Genomic DNA, 24,133 nt, shown 5'->3' with positions numbered 1-24,133 from the left:
TAGTCCTCTGGAATGGTGGCCGACCCATGAAGGGGCACATAAATGTTTAGCATATCTGGCATGTAAATACCTTGCAACGCCAGCTACAGAAGTGCCATGCAAACACCTGTTCTCACTTTCAGGGGACATTGTAAATAAGAAGCAGGAAGCAGTATCTCCCATCAGTGTAAAGAAACTTGTTTGTGTTAGCGATTGACTGAATAAGAAATAGGACTGAGTGGACTTGTAGGTTCTATAGTTTTACATTGTTTTATTTTTGAATGCAGTTTTTTTGGTACACAATTCTACATTTGTAAGTTCAACTTTCATGATAAAGAGATTGCACTACAGTACTTGTATGAGGTGAATTGAAAATTTTTTGTTTTGTTTTTTTACAGTGCAAATATTTTAAATAAAAAATAAGTATAAAGTGAGCACTGTACATTGTGTTCTGTGTTGCAACTGAAATTAATATATTTGAGAATGTAGTAAACATCCAAAAATATTTAAAATAAATGGCATTCTATTATTGCTTAACAGTGTGATTAATCATGATTAATTTTTTTTAATTGCTTGACAGCCCTAAAAAGGATACATGTCAAAAGTGCTGTTCTTACTGTTAAAAAGAATACAATGAAGAATTACCAGGATTATTTTAAAGGCAAATATCCTCAATATAGGAATAAAAGAGGGTAATTCTTGAGCTATCAGTTATTCATCTTTCACAGGCACTCTTTTTTAATACAAGTCACCTCAGAAAAGCACCCTTACTAAGTAATAGTACTTAAAAATATCTAGTGAGGAATGAGATAAGAACGGCTGTACTGGGTCAGACCAAAGATCCATCTAGCCCAGTATCTGTCTACCAACAGTGGCCAATGCCAGGTGCCCCAGAGGGAGTGAAGCTAACAAGCAATGATCAAGTGATCTCTCTCCTGCCACCCATCTCCATCCTCTGATGAACAGAGGCTAGGGACACCATTCTTTACCCTTCCTGGCTAATAGCCATTTATGGACTTAGCCACCATGAATTTATCCAGTTCCCTTTTAAACATTGTTCTAGTCCCAGCCTTCACTCAAGTATATGAGCTTTCGAGGCATATACGGAGTTGTGCTGTTGTGTGTATAATATGAGTTTAGGGCCTACTCCTGCAACCAACTCCACAGAGGCTGTCCGCCTGTGCTCAGGCAGAATCCCACTGATCTCAGCGAGGCTTCATGCAGGGGTCCAACCATGGAGAGTCAAATGCGGAATCAGGTCCTTGTATTTCTACTTTAAAAAAACCTTATACCCCATATCTGTAAACCCCTGGAGAATCTTTATACATTTCTTTACATATGCACATGGCAACCTGATTTTCTACACTGCTTGCATCTTCGGTGAAGACTTTACAAAAAAATCTTTAGGTTCTTGGCAATGTGTGAGTGATCAAAGCCTGGACTCCTCGTGTGGAGACCTCGACAGGAGACACACTGCGTAAGTGCAACCTGCAATTCTTGAGGTAAGACAGGTATCAGACTGCCACCTTTCCGCTCCAATAAACAAGGAGGCGTCCCTCTCAGACTAGAGAAAAGTACAATTACCAATAAAATATCTGTGAATTTCAGCCTTTTAAAAATATATAAACAAACAAGGGGAAATGATTTGGAATGAACCCATACCTCAGAGACAGACAGAAAGGCTTAAAACTGGAAGGCACCATTATTGTAAACCCTGGCAGTTTTTATCACAGTGTTCATTAAGAGAAGTTAATAAAGGCAACTGAGTTAGTTTTAGTTCATACGAGTAAACAGTGCAAAAACAGCTCCAATGGTCAATTTTTAAAAATAACTGTAATCCTGCCTTTTGTGGGGAAAAAACAAGCACGTTCTCCTCAGGCAGAATTCCCAGACAGGAATGTTCTATGTCAAGTCACAATGTGATCTGAAAAGGAGGCAAGCAACTCCCATTAACCTACTCCTAGGTTAGTAGCCCCTCCTTTTATTACAAGGCTCCACAGCTCATGCATATCAAAAACCATTTTCAGTGGCAATTATAGCATTTGCAATTCAGCTACATATGATGCAGTGCTTCAGAGTTACTACTGTGTTACTGCTGAAACACTGGCCTGCAGTCGCTAAACTGGGTTTAAGAGCTGTTGACCATATTTCTTAGGATTAAGAGGAATTCATTGAAACACATTCAGGGTACGTCTTCACTGTCCGCCGTATCGGCAGGTAGCAATCGATTGCTCGGGGATCGCTATATCGCGTCTCATCTAGACGCGATATATCAATCCCCGAAGGCGCTTATATCGATTCCGTAACTCCACCAACCCGAACGGAGTTGCGGAATCAACAGGGAGAGCCATGGACATCGATCCCGCGCCGTGAGGATGGTGAGTAATTCGATCTTAGATACTTTGACTTCAGCTACGTTATTCACGTAGCTGAAGTTGTGTATCTAAGATCGATTTTCCCCTGTAGTGTAGACCAGCCCTCAGAAAAGGACAAATTACTTAATACTCACTTGTAACTGGTCTCTGAACACAGTCTCCTGAATCAATCTACACTGGGGAGACATGGTCTCTTGCACGCAGCATCAGGAGTGCCCTGAAGCTCGAAGATATTTTTGGAACTCTGACTTGAAAGAAGTGGGAGAGCAGACTGGGAACTCAGTCTAAACATTCAATAACTGAGCAGGAGAAATGTGGCAAATCTGGATTAAAAACTAGGCTAATGGATCCCAGGCTTTGTGGGTAACAATCGATATACTGGGCTAGGACTACAGCTGAATTGATCATTGCCACTACTTCCCATTAAACTGTGGTTGGTCTAATCTGGAATAGAGCTTGTGCGGCTCCAAATGCCACTCTTGCAAACATGACACTGATTTTTGAAGGAGCCGAAGCTTCACAGTAAGTACTAACACCCCTCCCCACCTGGCCACATGGCAGTGGTGCATTGGCACCCAACACAGAAGCTCTTCATCTAGGCAGGGAAGAGGCAGGTTCAGTACAAGTTACAGAAATTCGTAGGACGGCTGATTGAGAAGCACCAGACTAGGTAATACTGCCCAGAGAAAAATGTCAATTGTGAGCTCCATGTAGTGGCTCTGCAAATAATGAAACAGAACTGATCAGTGTCTAACTACTTTTGTTGGCAAACTCTGAAGGAAGTGGGGCTCTAATATAGAGTTCACGTGACAGTCCCATTAAAACAATAGCGAACAACAGAAAAAGGCAGATAATTAGTTTGGTGTCAAAAGAAAAGGTTGGATGGCGTTTGTCTGCTCCTTTTGACATCCAATTTATGGATCACGGTCTCCCTGAGGATGCATGAAAGCGACAGCATGCAGTGTGCAGCTGAAAAATTCTGAAGACTACCTGAGTTTTCCAAAGCAGTGAAGAGTGAATACGTTATCAGAGCTTGTAGCCCACAATTCTATGATGCAAAGATTCTGATCATGAGGAGGAAGAGACTTATGGAATAAGGTTGAATTTCGCTCACACCAATCAAGTGGCCGCTCCAGAAGTTTGCTATGAGAACCCCAGGAATATTCCATGACACTACAAGGTTTCTGATGGGATTTAAAGATAGCTCATCTTGCACCAGGAACCAGATTTTTTCCAGTGTGGATGAAAAAATTCAGCTCCTCTACAAGCTCCATGCTTGATGTATTTGGCCACGTGTATGGTGTGCTGCTGCACGCTGTTCTAAGGTGCACTGTGTGGCTGCTCTTTGGTGCTGGGAGAGAGCTCTCCCAGGGACGAAATAAAACCACCTCCAATGAGGGGCAATAGTTTTATCCCACCAGCGAAGCACTGTCCACACCAGTGATTTCATTGTTAAAACTTCTGTCATTCAGGGGGGTGTTTATTCACAGCCCTGAGCAACAAAGGTTTTAACGAGGCAAGTGCCAGCGTAGACAAAGCCTTGGTAAGGTAAAGCAGCTCAGGATTCATTGTCAGCCTAAGTGCCTATTTTTAGGCTTTGTCTATACTACCACTTTTGTTGGTCAGGGTGTGAAACACACACACTGACCGACGTTTCACGAGCAAAAGTGCTGGTATGAACAGTGCTATGTTGGCAGGAGACGCTCGTTGGGGGTGGTTTAATTATGTCAGCAGAAGAGCTCTCTCCTGCCGGCAAAGAATGGCTACACGGGAGACCTTACAGTAGCATTGCTGTAGCGGTATAGCTGTGCTGCTGTACGGTCTGTAGTGTAGACATGGCCTTAGTTAAACGAGACACTATTCAGAACCTAACAATACAAGAAATCCAAGACTTTAGCAAAAAGGGTTGAGGAAACTGGCATGTAAAAAAACTCTGGAGCCCTCCTGATAGAAAGAATTGTAGGCCATATCTCCTCAGACAGTAAGATATAACCAGGCACATTGACATGTAAAGAAAAAACAGTATTTTTCACACTTATATATCACTCTTCATCAGAGGAACTCAAAGCACTTTATAAATGTGGGTGGTATTCCCATTTTATAAATGGGGAAACTGAGGTACAGTGGAGCTGTGATTTTCCCATGTTACACAGCCATTCAATAGAGTTGTGACTAGAACCCAGTGCACTAAACCCTAGTCCCTTACTCCAGCCACTGGACAATAATGCCTCCCCGGTAAGTAGAACGCTTGCTAAACATCACACAAATACAAACTTGTAACAATGTCATAGATTGTCACCTGGGTGTACCAAAGAGCGTTTTTACATTGTACATGTCAGCTCTGACTGGTGATCAGGAAGAATGCACTTATCCAAACAGTTCTTGACAAAAACAAAGCCTTTACCAATTGCTGAAGTGATGTAGTGAGTCAGCAGCACCACTGTCCTTCAGCTAGAGGAAAAAGACCCAGCGATAGAACATACAGAGTGTTAGCATTAGAGTACAGTAAAATGCCACAAAGCCCCAAAGCTGGATGGAAAGAGAGACAGGAGTGGATTCTTCTGACTCTGTCCCCAGGGAAAGAAGAGTTTCAACTGTCCTTTTAACGCTGAGGTTTAGCTGAAGAATGTCAGAAGGGGAACAAAGACTGTCCTGTCCAAAGTGTGTGAGCAGGAAGGGAAAACAGACAGAAAAACAGAGTCAGTTGATCAACCGTGCAAGTATCCATGAAGCAGTCAGTCATTTGACATCTCAAATACATCCAACAATTTCAAGGAGTAAATTACAACTGGTTAATTCTCACAAAGGAATCTGCAAGACTTCTGTTCTAAAGAACTACCTCCTTATATGCATTGTGTGTTCATTAGTGTGTCAATCTGTCTAGTTTAAATATGTAATAAAATCTCTTCAATAAAAAGCTGACACTTGTCATAAGTGTTAGTTCAAAACCATTCTATTTTGGAAGTCAGAAATAAATTGGATACGGTATTCTTAACTACCACTGGCTATATATGAGTCTTCACGTTCTACATACTTAATCCATACTTTAATTAGTGAAATTATTCAAAATGGCACAAACAGAGCAGATTATTTACCTGTAATTGCTCTCTCAATGTAGTATTCTGCACAGATATTGAATATTTTATCATATGGCTTAAGTGTTCTAAAATTATCAACATTTCTGGACTTTTCACCTCCCTCCAACAGAGGCATCAACTGTTAACAAATGATGGATAGGTGCAAATATAGCATATCATAGAGTCCAACTGTCAGTTTCTTTTGATCCAAGACCACTAAGTCACACAGTTTTATATAACTAACTATTCCACTGGAATACGAGTATGGTTCTATGCAAGATACTACCTTTAGAGAACAATAATTACAGGTAACTCGTTTGCCCTCTTAAAAGGTAAGTATTTCTACATAGGTCCATACTTTGAGACATCCTTCTATTTCTGTAAGCTCAGAATTTAAATGAAAGGAGACACACACAGGCATTTTTTCAGTAACAGTACCCTAGACTGGCATTCTCATGCAGACATCCTACCTTCTCTGCTCAGGGGCAGAGGAGACATGTAGGGGTAAATTAAGAGTTCAGCTGGGGAGTCACTCAGCTAAGTATTCACAAAGGCCTTGTTCTTCAGGAACTCCAATCTGAAGCTCAATGCAGATTCTAGGTAGATCAGTTTTGCCTGCCTCTGTGAACCTACATGCAGATCTAGCGTAATGCAGTCCACACCACAGACTTGCATTCAGTGCATAGACTTGATGTAGATATGACCTACTATTTCACTTGTCCTCTCCCTTCAGCTCCGTGGAATATGAACTCACTGAGTGAGACTGACAAAGTGAATGACTTCGGTTTACTTCAGCACCTCTAGTTACTGCAGCACTCCAAAGTAACAGTGGATCGATCCCTCTCTGCAGTGTTCCAACCTCATGCACCAAAGAGTCTTAAGAGATTAATGGGCAGCTAAATAAGGAGTTTATCCTAAATTTTTGATGGCTTAAGGCAATCAGCTGTAATACATCTTGAAAGTGAAGCTATCAATGACTTAATCCAGGCAAATACTGCTTTAGCAGCGACTGACCAGCAATCACTTTCAGAAGTAGTTATGAGTCATTAGGTCCATTTTTCTCTTTCAGAGACATCTTTCAAAAAGCAAACAGGATTAAAAAACAAAACAAAACCATGAAGCAAAACTGCAACATGAATTCTAACACTTACTTTATAATGTAAGGAAACATGGCAATTGATGCACCAGAGAGAAAAACAACAGCAAAACAGAGTAAGTAGCTATTAAAACATCAAAGTCACCTTTGCACTGAGATCAGCTGGTGTCAGAAGTGAGGTGGGGAAGGAGGGAAAGAGAAAGAAAAGACAGGTGGACTATGATGTGCTATATTGTATATCTATATTTCCATCTCTTAGCTCTTGCCCCCAGAGAGAATGTGCAATGTTTTGGAAGGTGAAGAGGAATTCCAGAAAATACTAGAGCTTGAGAGCAAGAACATATAACAAAAGGAGTGCAGATCTATGAACAGATGACTACCCATCAGAGAACAGCCCAATATAAAGGTTTCTTCTTAGACAATCCAAGTGTTCACATAAAATAACTGAGAAGTAGGTTTTGCTCTGAAGGCAGAACAGAAACCTTGGTACTGGGGTGAGGGGGGGAACACTCAAAACTATATCAATTTTTTTTTTAAAGCCTCTTGGACTAACAGTAAACATATGGTCTCAAGAATCCTGAATGACAATTTTCGAAACCAGATTCTTAATGCACCTCCTCATTCTGCTTGACAGAATCAGACTGAGTCCAACTATAATGAACTTTCTCTAGATCAGAGTAAGTGAAGCATAGTCTTTGCAAACCATTATAGCAACTTTATTTTGCTTCCTGAGACAATGCAAAACTAAATCAGCTCTTTACTGTTATATGTACCTGACATGTGAACCTACAGTATTAAACTTTACACATTTGTATTGTCCCCAAACATTTCAGAAATATCTTTTTTGTAAAGTACCATACAATACAGTATACCTGACAATACAGGAATAGGAGGGGATTTACCTGAGGCACACCAATCTTTCTGCAAGCTTCCAGGAAATTCTCCACATTTCGTCTGCATTTTGCCATTGTTAGCTTAGGCTGCAAAGAAGCAGGGGAAGAAGGCAGGATTAATTGGCAGGATTTTTAAAAATAAAGCTTTTGGGTGAAAAAAACTCATAATAAATCGGCAGGCCCAAAATGCATCATGATGACATAAGCTTGTCTAATTCAAAACAGAGCTCTGTTACAGGGTGGTTGGACATTTCCTTAGAAAGGCAGGCATGAAGTGAAAAGCTAACTCACAAAGTGCTGAAATGGATATTTTAATGGAAAAAGTATTTTGATCTGTGCAAAATATACAAACAAAGTGTTATAAGATAGGCTGCACATTTGGTGTCTATTTTGAGTGGCTGCAATAACCTAATCTTAAAAATACATTTAGAATAAAACATACATACATAGCTCCAGTACGGTAACCTTTGAATTTCAGAGCAATTTTATGATAGGAACCAACCTGGAGCCTATTCTGAATGATTAAATTATATGCATGTTTAAAACATATTTCAGTTAACAAAGAGGTACAAAAAGAGCCAGATGAAACCAGAGAAAATGGAAGCTGCTGCCTGAGTTCCTTACAAGTGTGTTTCATATGGTTAACAGCAGAGTTCTACATTGTATTTATCAGATTGTTCTTGAACAATGGGCATTTTCTGGTTAACTTCAACACTTTTACACAGACTTTAACTACTGGAAAAAGAATAGACTAGACAAACAGAAACAAGACATAAGATGCCCCTTTTCTCCCTTGTCCTGGCTACCCACATTGTGGGTAACAGTGGACCGGGCAGCTTCTGTGAGGCTAATACTCCCCCCTCTAAGCAGGTGGATGGGAAGCTGGTGGAGCTTCAGCTCCACACCCTCAATGTGCCAGACAGCACAGCTGAGCTGGTACAGAAGGGTAAATAATCTGTGCCAGGTTAAGGGCTTATGCAGATTTCCCCCTACTGGAGTAAGGAGGGAAAACAGAGAACATATTACGGCTGGGTCACAAGATAACCCCATTCCGCTCTCCAGGCACTGCGACTATATGCTGCCTCTTACTCAGGGCTTGTGGCAATGCCACAATTTTGCTCACAATGGAGCGTTGGAACCATCCAATTCCACAGAGGACAGGGCACAGAGATTATCTTCATTATGAAGCAAGTTTACTGAATGGCAGCTATATGCATCCATTTTTTGAGGATTCTGTAATCTGCCTAAAATGCCCTCATATCTATTTAGTCTGTTATCTAAACTATGGGGACATCTGCATGATCAAACAAGACCAGAGAAGACAAACCATAATGATACAGCACACAATACTGTAAGTGCCAGGAAGAATTCTAACACAAGTACTGTCTCCAAAATAAGTCAAAGCAAAACTTAACACACGTTTTTCAACATTTTCCCCAGAGACTCCCTTTGGTTTTCCTTTTTTATTTATATAGTCATTCATCGTGTTTTAAAATCATAACAAGCAAAAGAAATCTGCCTTTATGAGAGCAAAATGCACATTATATATTCAAAATACACTTGTATATTTCAAGTAGGCAAGAGCCCACGGGGGTGTCTTGTATAGCTCTGTTGGATTCTAACTTATGAAGCACTGCTGTGGGTATGCTACAAGCAGTAAGGGAAGGCAGACAATTCCCTATGCTCATCAATCTTCAAGTAGTCTATTAGGTTGCCTAAAAAAACCCAATGAAATGAACAGACTTGCCACAACAACAGGATCAATACTGTAAGTGACTCCTCTTCATTTCCTGATTCTCATACCTTCTCTAGCCACATGTGGTATTTTGGTGGTACACATTTTTAGTTGCCACTGATGAAGTTATAGATACAGGTACTTTTCCTGCATTACTTTCCAAAATTTCTAAAGCACTGCCCAAAATATTGCAGTCAGGAAACACAGAAGTATCTTAAGCAATTTCTATCGCTGGGTGTATTTCCTGCTACAAACACTCCCAGAATACACGAAGATTAAGTTCCTGTCCTTCTGTTCCCAAAAGTGTGTATCTGGTCTTATCTGCCTTGTGCTCAAGGGACTTTGAACAATCTGATCAATATGCCCTATCAAAATTCCTAAGAGAAAGAGCTGATGGTAATTTAAGTGGATCCAGGAATGGGAGTCTATTCACAATTTAAGTGGATCCAGGAATGGGAGTCTATTCACATCAGTTGAGATGGAATTCTGATGCCCTATTTCTTTCTTATATTTTCTGTATTGTGTTGCCACACATCCATTTAAATGGTATATATCCCAGCTATCTGTCCTTCTCTAAGACCCTTTGACCCTCTGAAATATCCTGTTTTGGTTCTCATATTGAATCCTGCCTTTTGTTTTACTAAAATATAAAAAGTTCTCAAGTCCTATACCAGGGGTCAGCAACCTTTCAGAAGTGCTGTGCCGAGTCTTCATTTATTCACTCTGATTCACTCGGGGGGGGGAGGATAGCTCAGTGGTTTGAGCATTGGCCTGCTAAACCCAGGGTTGTGAGTTCAATCCTTGAGGGGGGCATTTAGGGATTTGGGGATTGGTCCTGCTTTGAACAAGGGGTTGGACTAGATGATCTCTTGAGGTCCCTTCCAACCCTAATGATTCTATGATTTAAGGTTTTGCGTGCTGGTAATACATTTTAATGTTTTTAGAAGGTCTCTTTCTCTAAGTCTATAATATAGAACTAAACTATTGTTGTATGTAAAGTAAATAAGATTTTTAAAATGTTTAAGAAGCTTCATTTAAAATTAAATTAAAATGCAAAGTCCCCTGGACCGGTGGCCAGGACCCAGGCAGTGAGAGTGCCACTAAAAATCAGCTTGAGTGCTGCCTTTGGCACGCGTGCTATAGGTTGCCTACTCCTGTCCTATACATAGTTCAATTAATAAAATCTGTTAGAAGTAACTATTTAAAATAGACACACAAATGTCACTAGTTTTTTATGGCTTTGCTATGCATTCTGCTTAGGCAAAGGAGACTGGTATTTTGTCAGCTCTGCCCAACATCAGAAGATGCTACATGTAGTCTCACAAGGACTATGAAATGCTATGATGAGAGCCAGACAACTACAACACACTGTTACATCTTTGTATACTTACTACAGCAGGCGAGGGGACATGGATGCTGGGAACAGATCGAGGCCGCACATGATTGGCTAAGTGGCAGAGAACAACTCCGTCAGTAAGAGCTGCTCCAAGATCACTAGGCAAAGGCACTTTTAACCGTGACTCAATATTCTACAAAAGAATGAAAAACATCCCAACAAAATATGTATCACACAAAGCAAATAAGAATACAGTTAAATGATTAAATACTGCTACTCTTCTCAAACTTATTTATTATGCAGAACATTTCATAATAGCAAAACCTCTCATGGCCCAACATCCCTCTTAATTCTTGGGGCTTGGTTCTCAAAAGGTTTCATTCTGTGGACCACTAGGATTCGCAACTGACCAGTTTGAAAGCTACTGAGCTAAAAGACAAATGGAGTTTTCACAGTGCAGCACATGGAATTAAAATCCAGGAACTGAGATAAAAAGAATGTTACTCAAAATTGATGAAAACCACAAATCCCAGGGTGAGTAACCAAGGTCCAAGAAATATATTCCACATCCTCCAGGTACTCAGAGAATAGATATACTATGAAAATAGTTGTCTTAAACATAGGAGTGGAATGTAGTCACCAGAGGCAAGAGATAATATTTTCCCTGCAAAGGAAAACTGAACTACTACGTTTAACCAGTTTAAGTTATCTTAAGCAGGAAAAGGCAATGAAGTGTAGTGGTTACAGCAGAAGAAAGCAGGGTTTCAATTCACGGGTTCTATTCCAGTCTCATTCAATATATCATTTGCAGTCAAGCTGTAGCCATGTTGTTCCCAGGATATTAGAGAGACAAGGTGGGAGAAGTAATAGCTTTCATTGGACCAACCTCCGTTGATGAAAGAGACAAGTTTTCGTGCTACACAAAGCTTAGAGCCTTCCTGTTTCATTGTGACTTTTGGCAAATCACTCTTCTGTATTTCAGTTTACACATTTGCAAAATGAGTTTGGTTTTATACTTAAAACTCCAACCTACCTAGGAAGTAGGTTGTGAGGCTCAATATACGCGAAGTCCTTTCAGATCAACAGATGAAAGGAGCTACATCAGTACAAAATATTATTTAGAGAACATGCTGGGTTACGGTTTCCTTTAAGTCACGGATGGGCAAATTACAGCCCGTGAGCCGTTTTAAGCCAGCTCATGAGCCGCATCACACGGCTCATCTCCTCTCCATCTGGAGTGCTGGGTCGGGGCCACACCACGCAGCTCGGCCCCAATCCGGCCGGGGTGCTGGATCGGGGCCACACCACGCAGCTCGGCCCCACTCCGGCCGGGGTGCTGGGTCAGGGCCACACCACGCAGCTCGGCCCTGCTTTGGCCAGGGCGCTGGGTCGGGGCCACACCACGCAGCTCGGCCCTGTTTTGGCCAGGGCGCTGGGTCGGGGCCACACCACGCAGCTCAGCCCCGCTCCGGCCAGGGCCGCACAACGCGGCTTGGCCCCGCTCTGGCCAGGGCGCTGGGTTGGGGCCGCACCATGCGGCTCGGCCCCACTCTGGTCGGGGCGCTGGTTCAGGGCCACACTATGCGGCTCGGCCCCACTCTAACACTCCGGCCAGGGAGCAAGGTTGGGGGCCACACCATGCAGCTCCCGGAAGCCGCGGCCTGGCCCCACTCTGGCTCCTGCGCACTCCAATCGGAGCTGCAGAGGCAGTGCCTGCAGATGAGGCAGCATGCAGAGCCGCCTGGCTGTATCTCTGCATAGGAGCCAGAAAAGGGACAAGCCACTGCTTTCGGGAGCCGCATGAGGTAAGTGCCACTCGGAGCTGCACTCCCTGAGCCTCTCCCCACGCCCAACCCTTTGCCCCATCTCTGATCCCCCTCCCGCTCTCCAAACCCCTTGATTCCAGCCTGGAGCACCCTCCCTGCCCCCTAAACCTCTCATCTCCAGTTCCACCCAGAGCCTGCAGCCCAGTTGGAACCTGCACCCCTGTGCCAGCCCTGCTCCCCCTACTGCCCTCCGAACCCCTCGGTCCCAGCCAGAGCACCCTCCTACACCCCAAACTCTGCCATTCCAGCCCCACCCCAGAGCCCACACCCCCTCCTGCACCCCAACCCCAATTCTGTGAGCATTCATGTCCCGCCATACAATTTCTATTCCCCAAAGTGGCCCTTGGGCCAAAAAGTTTGCCCACCCCTGCTTTAAGTTCATGAGTGGAAGAAAAAAAAATCCATTCTGGTGAAGTGCTTACATTCACTACTGTATTAGCATCAGCATTTATGGAATGAGTAAGAAGTCTTATTCCCTGACAAAGTCTCAAACAATTACAATGATAACTTACATTTCTAGTATCAGAGGGGTGGCCGTGTTAGTCTGGATCTGTAAAAAGCGACAAAGAGTCCTGTGGCACCTTACAGACTAGTAGTCTTATAGTCTATAAGGTGCCACAGGACTCTTTGTTGCTTTTTATATTTCTAGGTACCTTTCATCCCTAAAGATTCCAAACCACTTTACAAACACTTCTAAGAGTCACTTCCTGCACTACAGAAATGCAGCCATCTCTGGGGTGAAACACCACAGCAGCATAACAGACCATGGCATTTTTATTATTTATTATGTGTACTGTGGTAGTGTAGTGCCAGTAATGGACCACAACTCCACTGTGCTAATTTCTGGACAAACATAGAACAAAAGGACAGTCCCTGCCCCACAGAGCTTACTCTCTAAGGGCTCGTCTTCAGTACCAGGCAGGTAAACGACCAAAGTTACGTCACTCCAGCTACATGAATAAGGTGGCTGGAGTCGACGCAGCTTAAGTCGACTTACCCTGGTGTCTTCACTGCACTGTGTCGATGGGAGATGCTCTCCTGTCGACTTACTTTACTCTTCTAGGGGAGCGGGAATACTGGAGTCGACCGGAGAGCGCTCTGCTGTCGATTTAGTGGATCTTCACTAGACCTGCTAAATCGACACCCGCTGCATCGACTGCGGCAGCGATCTCCCCGGTAGTGAAGACAAGCCCTAAGTATAAGACAGGAGACAACAGGTGGATACCGACAGATGGGTAGTAAAAGGAAACATGATATTAGTTAGCAGTGGTCTGAGCATACCAATTGCCTAACCATTGCCAAGCCTTTTGTAGGCATCATGGCAAAGGAGAGTTTTAAGAAGGGATTTGAAAGAGGACAATGAGGTGGCTTTACTGATGTTTACAGGGAGTTCCTCCCAACTGGGAGGAGCAGCCTGGGAGAAAGCACAAAGATGCTCTTTAAATCTTCAAACAAGTGGGCGATGAACACTGGCTTCACTGGCAATCAGGTGGGAGTGGACAACTTGACAGTGTACGAGAAGTGACATTACATGACAGGAGTAAGATGAAGAATACTGTAGCCAACTGAATGGGAAATTTTTAGATTGTGAAGTTACTAACATTTAATTTATCCAACAGACTATGGCTGGCACTGGTTAAATGAAGCAAGTCCAAAACCACGAAGAAACATTTGTATCATACTTGCAGTGAATTTGCTAAAATGTTTGTACACTAGTTACTGTTAGTACACACCTTCCGCAGTTGCTCTATTAGCTCCAACTCTTCCTCACGTTGCTTGGAGTTCTGCCTTGCTCTGGAGTCTGTAGAATCATTAGGAGGAGATGAGGCAGAAGAGGGAGATGAAGCAACAGCTAGAAAAACAGCATGAAGGAAAGTGACAAACTGCGTTTGATTCGGAGGTATTCCTTTAATGCAATATTATACACACACAGTATGCAAGTTTGGGTACAGTACATCTTTATTCACAAATTGATTTCCCTCATTAGATTATTAATCTAAGCAAGGCTTAGATGCTGTTAATTTTCTTTTGCCCAATAAACACTTGCATAAAAAGGATGAATTTTAGATAGCTTTGTGCAACTTTCATCAGTCTTGCTATAAAGGTATGACTTCTGGTATGTACTACAGTACAATGCGAAGTCTATAATCCTGCCTTCATTGCTATCAAGGGGATTAATAAATAGCATTACAATAGCCTCTGTATAGGTGAAAGTATAAATCCAGGAGAGCACAGCACTAATTCCACCCCCACACACACTCCACAAATTTGCACATAAAATTTTTTGATATGTTACATTTATTTATTACCAAGACAAAAATATTGGACTTATTACAAATGGGACTCTAATGGTTTATTCTAAGACAGTTTAGCGACTGGTGTCCACAGATAGGTCTCTAAAGCTAATTTGATGAGAATGAAGCTACTGCCGCCAAGATAATGCAATTGTGCAAAAATTGGTTAACTTGGAAGTTAATATAACTTTGTAACACAGTCCAGCTTCTTCCACTATATAACCTACCTTTGTTCATTTCATCCCTTACAGCTGCTCGGAAAAGGAAACTCTCAGGTCGCTGGGAAGGGTTTCTATAGGAAGGAGGAGCCGCAGGGCCAGGATACAGAGAGGAAAGGTGGACTGAACAAATGTGGAAAGGCACAGAAAAGGAAAGGAGGAGAAAGAAGAAAAAGGTTACGAGTTTAATAGGAAATGGGTTCAGCACTGTAGTAATTAAAAGAACAAAATAAAATTATAACCTAATGACAAGATAAATTACAGCCATGCATGATAAAAGCATAGGACAGAAAGAGGCACCTTCAAGAGTACTTGCATGCTAAGCACATTCCATGCACTTTTACCATCAACTTGTTCCATTTTATATTTAATGTGTCATTAGGGCAACGCCAATGCCAGAGCCTGGAAAATGTGGAGCCCCACTACTTCCCACAGAATGTGCCAGCAGTTCTGTGCTCTATTTACTTATGCAACTCAAGAGAGAACTTAACAACAAATCAGGCCCACAGACAGAGCAGTCCAGCTTACGGATAGGAATGACATCTTTAACAGTCTAGCTATGCAAGCAAGCAATTTAACCTACTTTATCCCTTCTTTTTAGACTTTTTGCATCTCTCTCCTGTTACCTGTTTGGGTAGTAGGTGAAGCTGCTGATATAGTAGATCTCTCATCACTCTGTGGACAAATAAGTAAAACAGCATTAATGATCCTTATTGAGAGAGGTTATGACTAGCTTTTCAGAAGTTACCATCCACCTAGACACATTTCAGAAAAAAAAAAATATATAAGGGAAAAAACAGCCTATTGTTAAAAAAAAAGATGTAAAATAGGCACTTGTTTTGCAGAACTGATGCAAGTCATCTTCTTCAAGGAATAAAATGGTGAACGAGGTACTGCTTCTGGAAAGGACAGTGGCAATGCTGTGCTTGAATATTTTTCAGGGTGGGAATAGGGATATTACCTGTTTTTCAATTAAATATCATGAAAAACATGCAGGACAGCAGCTTTGATCCGAATACACAGCCCGCTTTAAATCTTTGCAAGAGCAAAATTAGTATTAATTGAATTTCACTCTCCTGCCCACCCTCGGAGTAATACTGTGGTTAGAACTAATAAAAGTGCTGATCAAAGATTAGTTAATGATGGATTAATGATTTCTTGTGATTAATGCTTTTTACTATTCAATATAATAAAGTTTCCATAGCAGATGACAATGTACAGGATAATCAAGTTTTATGGTAAGAGTAAACTTGTAAAGAAAAAAAGCAGTGACATTTCCAGTAAGCTACAAGTCAGTAGATGGCTTGGGGAAGAGAAAATAAAAGAAATGGTGACAGGCAACAAGAATGTAAGAATCAATCCATACAGGGATTGAAACCCTGCTAGCTACTAACATATTTGCATGGTTTAGGCTCACTGAAGATAGGACCAAAGGCTAAAGCAACATAAAACCTACTGCAATTTAATCAGGTCAGTCAAGTTCATAAACTCTGAATTTCAGATTAGAAGCTGACAGACTAACACATATTAAAATAGAATTATGGATCTCAGAGTTTTTTGTCGGCTTTACTGATGAATAATAGCTAGAGATACCTTGACAGATCTGAAGGCATGAGGCAGGGTGGTAGCACAGCCCTCTTGAGCCAACCCTGACAGCGACTGAACACAGAAAGGAAGACGACAGTACGAACGTTAGCCAACAGTTGACAGGATGTGCATGGACAAAATGCACCAGTAAGATTAAAAAGGGGCAGGTACTTAAAAATGTTCAAGTGTGACAAAGATATTAATGGGGAGAGGTAAAAATGCCAGAATATTTATTTGCTAAAATTAAAATACACTACTACCTCGATATAACGTCACCGGATATAACACAAATTGGATGCAACGTGGTAAAGCAGTGCTCGGGGGGGGGGGGGGGGGGCACTCCAGTCGATCAAAGCAAGTTCAATATAACACAGTTTCACCTATAACGCAGTAAGATTTTTTGGCTCCCAAGGACAGCATTATATCGAGGTAGGGGTGTACAATTAAAATTTTCCTACCCTCAAAAATATTACAGTCCATGAACTTGAAAAATAGGATGTTTCATTTAAAACAAGAACACAAATCACATCAAAAGCAGAACTAAGAACTATCATATTGGTAGAAAGCTCTTCAGTCATATACTTACTGCACTGGTCACCACACTCACTGACACGAAAGCCACTAATTAATTTTAAACCACTAATCAGAATAAACAGGTTTATGTACATTTTCAAAATACAAATTTCACATTGAATTGGTTCTTTTCCTAGTAACTTCACGAATGTGCAGAAAACAACATCATGTGATTGGCTCCAAGGCACAAGAACAGGCACAACATCTGGTTATTTTCACAATAAACAATTTAAAAAATGATATTTGTGAGTTAAAATCCCAGTGATAGAAACTAGGCTATCAGAGAAGATGTCCGAAATGAAGCTTTTCAATGCTTTAGTGAGCAAACTGCGCTCACTAGGAGGGAGGTGAAGCACTGGAATGGGTTACCTACAGAGGTGGTGGAATCTCCTTCCTTAGAGGTTTTTAAGGCCCGGCTTGACAAGGCCCTGGCTGGGATTATTTAGTTGGGGATTGATCCTGCTTTGAGCAGGGGGTGGGACTAGAACCTCCTGAGGTCCCTTCCAACCCTGATAGTCTATGATTCATATTTTAATAAATGTCAAAGAGGCAGAAGATGAACTACTCTTCACGTTTACACAGTGGTTCTTGCTTTTTACTGGTAGAAGTTTTTAAACTAATAGGTGCAGCTTGGGGACCAAAGTCTGGAAAAGCAATATTTGGTGCACGTATGCTGGCGATCTATGGACCCCATGGCTGTTACTTCTGCTCTCAAATACGTGCAATGAGTGTGATGAAAAGGCTACAGCCTACATAGTCTGCTAGAGAGCAAAGGAGAGTCCACATAAAGACACACTGACTATACACCCTGCCTGCTAAGTCTTGCCCATGATTCAACACACAAAGGACCTGTAGTGTGTCAACATAGCAAGTTATAGGGGAGTCTGGATCAGGCACAACAGTTTCACTGTAGTTCTACCCAGTCCTACATTTTCCTGCACACATGAAATGCAAACTAAGAACTGTGCCCTTAGATTTTAAGTGGCATGAACTAGACTATATCCTTCAACTTATTAGAGAGTATACTCAAAGCAGCACAATTCAGGAGCTGGATAAGTAAGGAAGGGACCAGTACTTTCCAAAACTGTTTTCAAATAATACTTGAATGTATACAAAACAACAAAAGGTTACTACCTCCAACAACCATTTAGGTGTAATGCACACACACTTGTTTGTTGAAATCTTAATATGTCTGTTTCCACACTGCCCCTTTCGAAAAACAGGACAGTTAGAAGTCATCTCTTACTGAAACTATGTGCAGGGCCAGCCTTAAGCACAAGTAACTCGGTAGCCTGAGTAGCTCACAAGACAACTCCCTCACCACAGCCATATAGTGGGGGAGGAGAAGGGGTGTTGTGAGGCCTGGTTAGTGCCAGGGATACAGTTGACAAAACAAGCAATGATGCATAAAGAATGGGATCAGTGCAGGCCCACAACCTTAATTTAGCAATTTGTTTCTATAAGAAAAGAGCAAGTCATCCCTGACACAGGCTAACAGAAGGGCTTAGACACAAATCACACACCCATCAGCAGGCAACAGGGAGGAAACAGCAGTACACAGAAGGGTAAGATAGCCACAACAGTAACACACTGCATGCTCTTCACCTGTTTGAGAGTCCCCGGCCTTCTTTTAATGGTATTGGTGTTATTGTCTATCTCAAACACAAAGAGAGGCTCAAAGCCATTCTGTCAGGAACAGCAGAGGAAAGAGAGGAAAAAGAGGAGGAAGAAAAGTGAGGCAAAGAATCATCTTGAGAAGACGTAGATTCAACGACAAAGGAACCAGGATACTAGTCTTGGCGACAGGTTCAACAATTCATTCCTAAAATATGCTGTTGTAAACTCTTCACTTGGCCTCCATGCTCAGCTCTTATTACTGAAATCAGAGGAACTTCCTCACACTAAGACTAATTGCAGCATATAGGGATTGTACAGAGCAGATTCAAAAGAAGAACTGTGCCCTAGATGAATCAGGATATCACAATTTAATGTCTGTATTATAGGTGAATTCAATAATTAAGTATTTAGATACTGAAAAGGACCCTCTGTCTGATAGTCAGAAAAATCAAAAATACAAGTTACGATATCGCTAAATCCTGCTCACTTTACTCACACAATTATTACTGCCCTGCAGTAGTGCTTTCAGGTCCTAATTGTGGATCATGGCCCCAACATACTAGGTACTGTGCATACAATGAAAAGATGGTCCATGACCCAAAGAGGTTATGATCCAAGTATAAGATGAGACATGACAGGTGAATACAATAAACAGGGTGAGGCCCAGGCAACCATGAGTGGACAAATAGAGTAAAAGGCAGTGGTCACAGCACAGGCTAAGACCTTGGTATTGTCAATGCAAGTAACCTCAGTTATAGTCAATGGGACTACTTTTGTGAGAACGGCAAGCAGGATTTGGTTCTAGTGTACAACTGACACATGGATAACAACCCCCTTTGACTCCCCTCAGAGAACAGTGATTTCTTTCTCTTATTTTTTAGCAAACTTTTAGGCAGTCTAGCTGAAATTCATCAACAAGATTGAAGTTCATCACAGTGTGCACATTTCTGATACTATGGCCTAACTCCACTTGTCATGGAATCACTTGAATTCACACACATTAGAAGAAACATACAACTAATCTGTACTGCTGTTAGTGCTTACAGGAACAGTATGTGTATCTGTGTATTGTGAGGACAAAAGACCTTTATACAAGAAAAGTGTACAAACAAAATAAATTACTACAACTGAAAGTCTACAGCATTTCACAAATCACAAAATTAGGCAAAGTTTATCTTTACAGCAACATTCTCATGAAGGGCAACATTTACAAAGAAGCCCAAGAAATATATGGTGTGAGACTTCAAAAGAAGGCTGCAAACCTAAGTTCCTTTTCCATTACCACTTTCTATGCATGCAAGAAGAAGGGGGGAAGCATTCAAAATTTTCCAATCAACCTGTTTTCATGCAGTTTCCTTACAAGCAGGTGAAACTATTGTTTAGAGCAGCAGTTCTCAAATTGTGGGTCAGGACCCCATTTTAATGGGGTCACCAAAGCTGGTGTTAGATTTGCTGGGGCCTGGGGCTGAGCCCCACCACCCAAGGCTGAAGCCCACACCCAAGGGCTTGAATCCTGAGCAGCGGGGCTCAGGTTACAGGCCTACACCCCCTACCCATGCTCTGGTGGTGGGGCTTGGGTGGGCTCAGGCTCCAGCCCACCCTCCTGAGGTTGTGTAATAATTTTTGTTGTCAGAAGGGGGTCACAGTGCAATGACGTTTGAGAACCGCTGGTTTAGAACAAAAGAAAAGCAACTTCTCGTTTGCACAGCTCTGACGTAATGAGGGAAATTCCAAACAAAAGGTCTTTATTACAGTTCTACATAAAACTCCATTGTGTTTAAAACAGAACACTACTCCCATAAAGCAAGAGTAATTGTTAGAGTCTCCACTGGAATAAAATTAGGTACTTTCAAATAAAATTTATCTGCAAGTTCAGAAGTGCACAATAATTACTTAGGTCAAATTCACTAAAATCCATATAATCATTCATAGTTTTTTGAAGCAGAGAAAAGGAAAGTGGTGTTTATTCTTCCCAAGTCCACTTAGGCACATTTCAGAAAATAAATATAAAGGAAAAGACAGCCATCAAGACATGGGAGTGAAGCATGTAACGCTCTCTGCACATCAGTGGAAGAAGAAATCCCTTCCAGAATGTACAAAAGCTGGCTGTGAAAGAAAAATAAATTACATTTCAAACCCCTAAGGCTGGTGAAAGCGACAGATGAAGCCTAACTGGAGTTAAAGCAGTTTTAACGCCAATCACAAACAACTCTTTTGAAGCAGACTGATAATTTGCCCAATAACAAGCATCTGTTCTTTTTTAGAAACAGTACTTTTTTATAAATGTAAATGCTACATTTTATGGAATTTCCATCGCTCAATGTTTAGTTACTCATTAGAAACAGTTTTCCTGGTTTATATAATCAATAGGCATAAGTATGATCATTCTCAGTACAAAACAATCTGCAGCACATGATGAACAGTTCATTAGAACTGGTATTTTCAGGCAAAGTGTACTGGATTATTTAATAATTTAATAATTCTGCAAAATAGTAAAAATAACAGAATGGGGAAACCAATTTAACAATTTGATGTAAATATTTCCCTATTAGCGTGGCGGTCACTTGGTAAAATATGCAGATATGAACATCAGGAAAGATACTAAAAGAAGTCCACAGTGATTAAAGTCCCAGTAACATAACAGGGAAAGCACATTTCTGAAATCTGTAGTTATGTACAGCATATAAAATGCAGTAGATTAATTTAATACTTTACCAACTGAACAACAACGTCAAATAGAAAAGATTCCCTACAATATGCCTTATAAATATATTCCAAACACTTAACGTTCATAAAAACCGAGTATCAACAACTGGTAGAAAAATAACCTTTTCTGTTCAGTTTTTTCCTCCTGAATTCATTATATAAGAATGAGTAAATAAGTAAAACATACTCTACACTGCAAGATAATGATCTATATAGATCAGGGGTCAGCAACCTTTCAGAAGTAGGGTGACAAGTCTTCATTTATTCACTGTAATTTAAGGTTTCGCGTGCCAGTAATACATTTTAACGTTTTTAGAAGGTCTCTCTCTATAAGTCTATAATATATAACTAAACTACTGTTGTATGTAAAGTAAATAATAGTGCAGCGAGATGAGCAGGGCCAGAGGCTGGTATCCCAGGCTGGCAGTGAACTGAGTGGGGCCGGTGGGCAGGACCCCGGCTGGCACGGGGCTGGTGGCTGGAACCTCAGATCGGCTGCAGGCTGAGTGGGGCTGGTGGTCAGTATCCCAGGCCGGCTGCGGGCTGAGCCGAGCCGGCAGCCGGTATTCCAGGCCGGCAGTGGGCGGAGCAGGGCCGGCATCCCAGGCCAGCAGTGGGCAGAGCAGGACCGGTGGCTAAGATCCCTTCCATCCGCCGGCCAGGGTGCCAACTGCCAGCCCCACTCAGCCCTGCTGTCAGCCTGGGGTTCTGTTCATCCAGGCCGGCAGCAGGCTGAGTGGGGCTGGCAGCCGGGACCCCAGTTGGCAGCAGAGTGCCACTAAAAATTGACTTGCGTGCCACCTCTGGCACATGTGCCGCAGGTTGCCGACCCGATATAGATAGTTCTAACCACGACCATATCTAAAAGTAAAAACTAAATGTAACTCCTTAATTTATTACATACCCTATTTCTTTTTGTTTCAACATCTAATCTGTGTTTAATATGAAATGAAGTACTTGCGTAGTGAGAGAGATGCCAAGCATTATGCAATCCCAACAACTTGAATAGGGACAATCTTCACAATTTTGACCTCTCTACTAGCGAGCTGCACTTGATAACCTTGCTGTACACAGGAACACTCAGGCAGAGAACTGAAGGGTATGTAATAAAAAAATAAATCTGAAGCATGCAGTCATGCAATGGCAGGCAGATCTGACGCATTTTCTGTAGGCGTTGAATGGAGAAAATTACTGCATTAACTCAACTCTTCAGTTACTATGAATCTCTCTAAGGTACTATGAAAGGAATAGCATAAAACATGAATGAAGTAGCTCTATTAATGTTTCAACTTTTTTAAAACAGCCAGAATCGGTGATTTTACACACACTTTCACTGATAAACAGTGAAACAGAAGCAAAGAATAATATGCGACTTGTGAAATTCAATATTATCAGGGTTTACAACAAAATCACTTTGCAGAGAAGATTGACATGTTTTATGCTATTGAGATTAGCTCTACCAAATCTGTCTAATCTGAGTGAATCATGCTAATTCTATGTTCTAGATTCTGCCACATAAACAGGCCATTTCGTGCAGGGTTCTTACCACTAACAAGGCACTATCATCAGTGTGCTGAGACCTTCTGGATGGAAAAGGACACTGAGGAGGTGGGAGAGATGGAGGAATGTCAGAAACATACAAACACAATGACATAATATACAAACTCACACAAACATTCTGGAATATGGTGAGTTTCTTTATGTTGATAGCATTTTGGGGCAATTTTGCTATATGATTTACAATGCAATATAGTATGTGTAACTAAACAATAGAAAATGTATTAATATGTAGTCACATGATCTGTGGTTAGAATGTGTTTGTACCAATTCAAGAACAAATTGTTTTATTTTCTGTTGCTGTTCTTTTTCTTACCGTGGAATTGCAAGGGAATCCTTAGAAAACATTACAAATCAGAAGACTATCAAATAAGAAAGGAGGAAAAACAGTCCAGTATGCATAATTTTCACATGAAAGAGTCAACTGGAAAATGCTTCTCAACTAATTTTCTGCATACTGTAGTCATTAATGCTTCCGATCTGATTAATACTGCCAACTAGATTATCTTTCAATAGGATAAAAAGCTATTTTATTACTCTACAGAAATTTGATGTGGAAAATGAACAAATGCCATTAGATCAGGTCTGCTTTTAAGCCATGATCTGTTTCAGCACAGTGTGAAACCATTTAAAAAATATTTTCAAGTATAATTTAGTTATTAGAGTTTAGGTAATTAGAACAGCAAAACCAAAGCTAGTATTGTTTATTGGTAACACAAAAAGTTCTGATGTTTCATTTTCAGGGGTAATTAGTAATTTAACAATAATGAAATATGTGAAGAAAGAGAAGAGAGGACACTAGGACAGAAATGACTGCAACACAGTACAAGTGCTTTTTTTAGTATTCCTAATAGAAAGTTAATTAATCTAGCTGCACTGCTTCAAGAAGAATCTTAAATGTAACATGAAGTGTATTATATATAAACATGAAAAGCACCCAAAAGCAACACAACAAAACACACGGAGTACAGAGGAATCATACATGAAACAGAAGGAAAAATATGGCATATTACTGCTATGATAAGCAACAATAAGAAGAATTGTCATTGTTTAGCTCCTGCACAGTTTTCTTTAAACTAACCACTGAAGGTTACACCACAAGCAACAAAATGTTTCAACAGAGGGTACTAAAAATCAGGGAAAAGTCAGCCCACACCTTAATACACTTTGCTGCTCTTACCTCACTATCCAGAGGACTTTGCTTCTGAGGACTCTGGGATGCCTTTTGCTGCAGAACAATCAAAGGAATGAGTTAATAGGAGTT

The 24,133-nt window shown here is 41.2% G+C and overlaps 1 protein-coding gene across 8 annotated transcripts in view; it reads right to left on the bottom strand.

The window, feature by feature from the left end:
* LRCH3 (leucine rich repeats and calponin homology domain containing 3) overlaps positions 1–24,133 on the bottom strand; it is a 109,103-nt gene that overhangs the window by 4,140 nt on the left and 80,830 nt on the right. For 3 of the 8 annotated variants that reach the window (XM_030574540.1, XM_030574541.1, XM_030574544.1), the window contains exons 14-21: positions 24,050–24,097; positions 22,859–22,912; positions 15,456–15,504; positions 14,839–14,952; positions 14,051–14,169; positions 10,547–10,684; positions 7,430–7,507; positions 2,414–5,006 (exon numbers count right to left, since the gene is read on the bottom strand). In XM_030574540.1, coding sequence (XP_030430400.1) covers positions 4,806–5,006; positions 7,430–7,507; positions 10,547–10,684; positions 14,051–14,169; positions 14,839–14,952; positions 15,456–15,504; positions 22,859–22,912; positions 24,050–24,097 — 801 coding nt within the window. In that variant the 3' untranslated portion in view covers positions 2,414–4,805. Of the gene's footprint in view, positions 1–2,413; positions 5,007–7,429; positions 7,508–10,546; positions 10,685–14,050; positions 14,170–14,838; positions 14,953–15,455; positions 15,505–17,544; positions 18,676–22,858; positions 22,913–24,049; positions 24,098–24,133 lie in introns of those variants that run through there. The other 5 variants (XR_004001897.1, XM_030574543.1, XM_030574546.1 and 2 more) reach the window with 3 other exon arrangements.

The sequence above is a fragment of the Gopherus evgoodei genome, chromosome 9 (assembly GCF_007399415.2).
Source record: "Gopherus evgoodei ecotype Sinaloan lineage chromosome 9, rGopEvg1_v1.p, whole genome shotgun sequence".
Lineage (NCBI taxonomy): Eukaryota > Metazoa > Chordata > Testudines > Testudinidae > Gopherus > Gopherus evgoodei.
The sequence above is the reverse complement of the archived record's forward strand: the minus strand, read 5'-3'. Positions and strand labels throughout refer to the sequence as shown.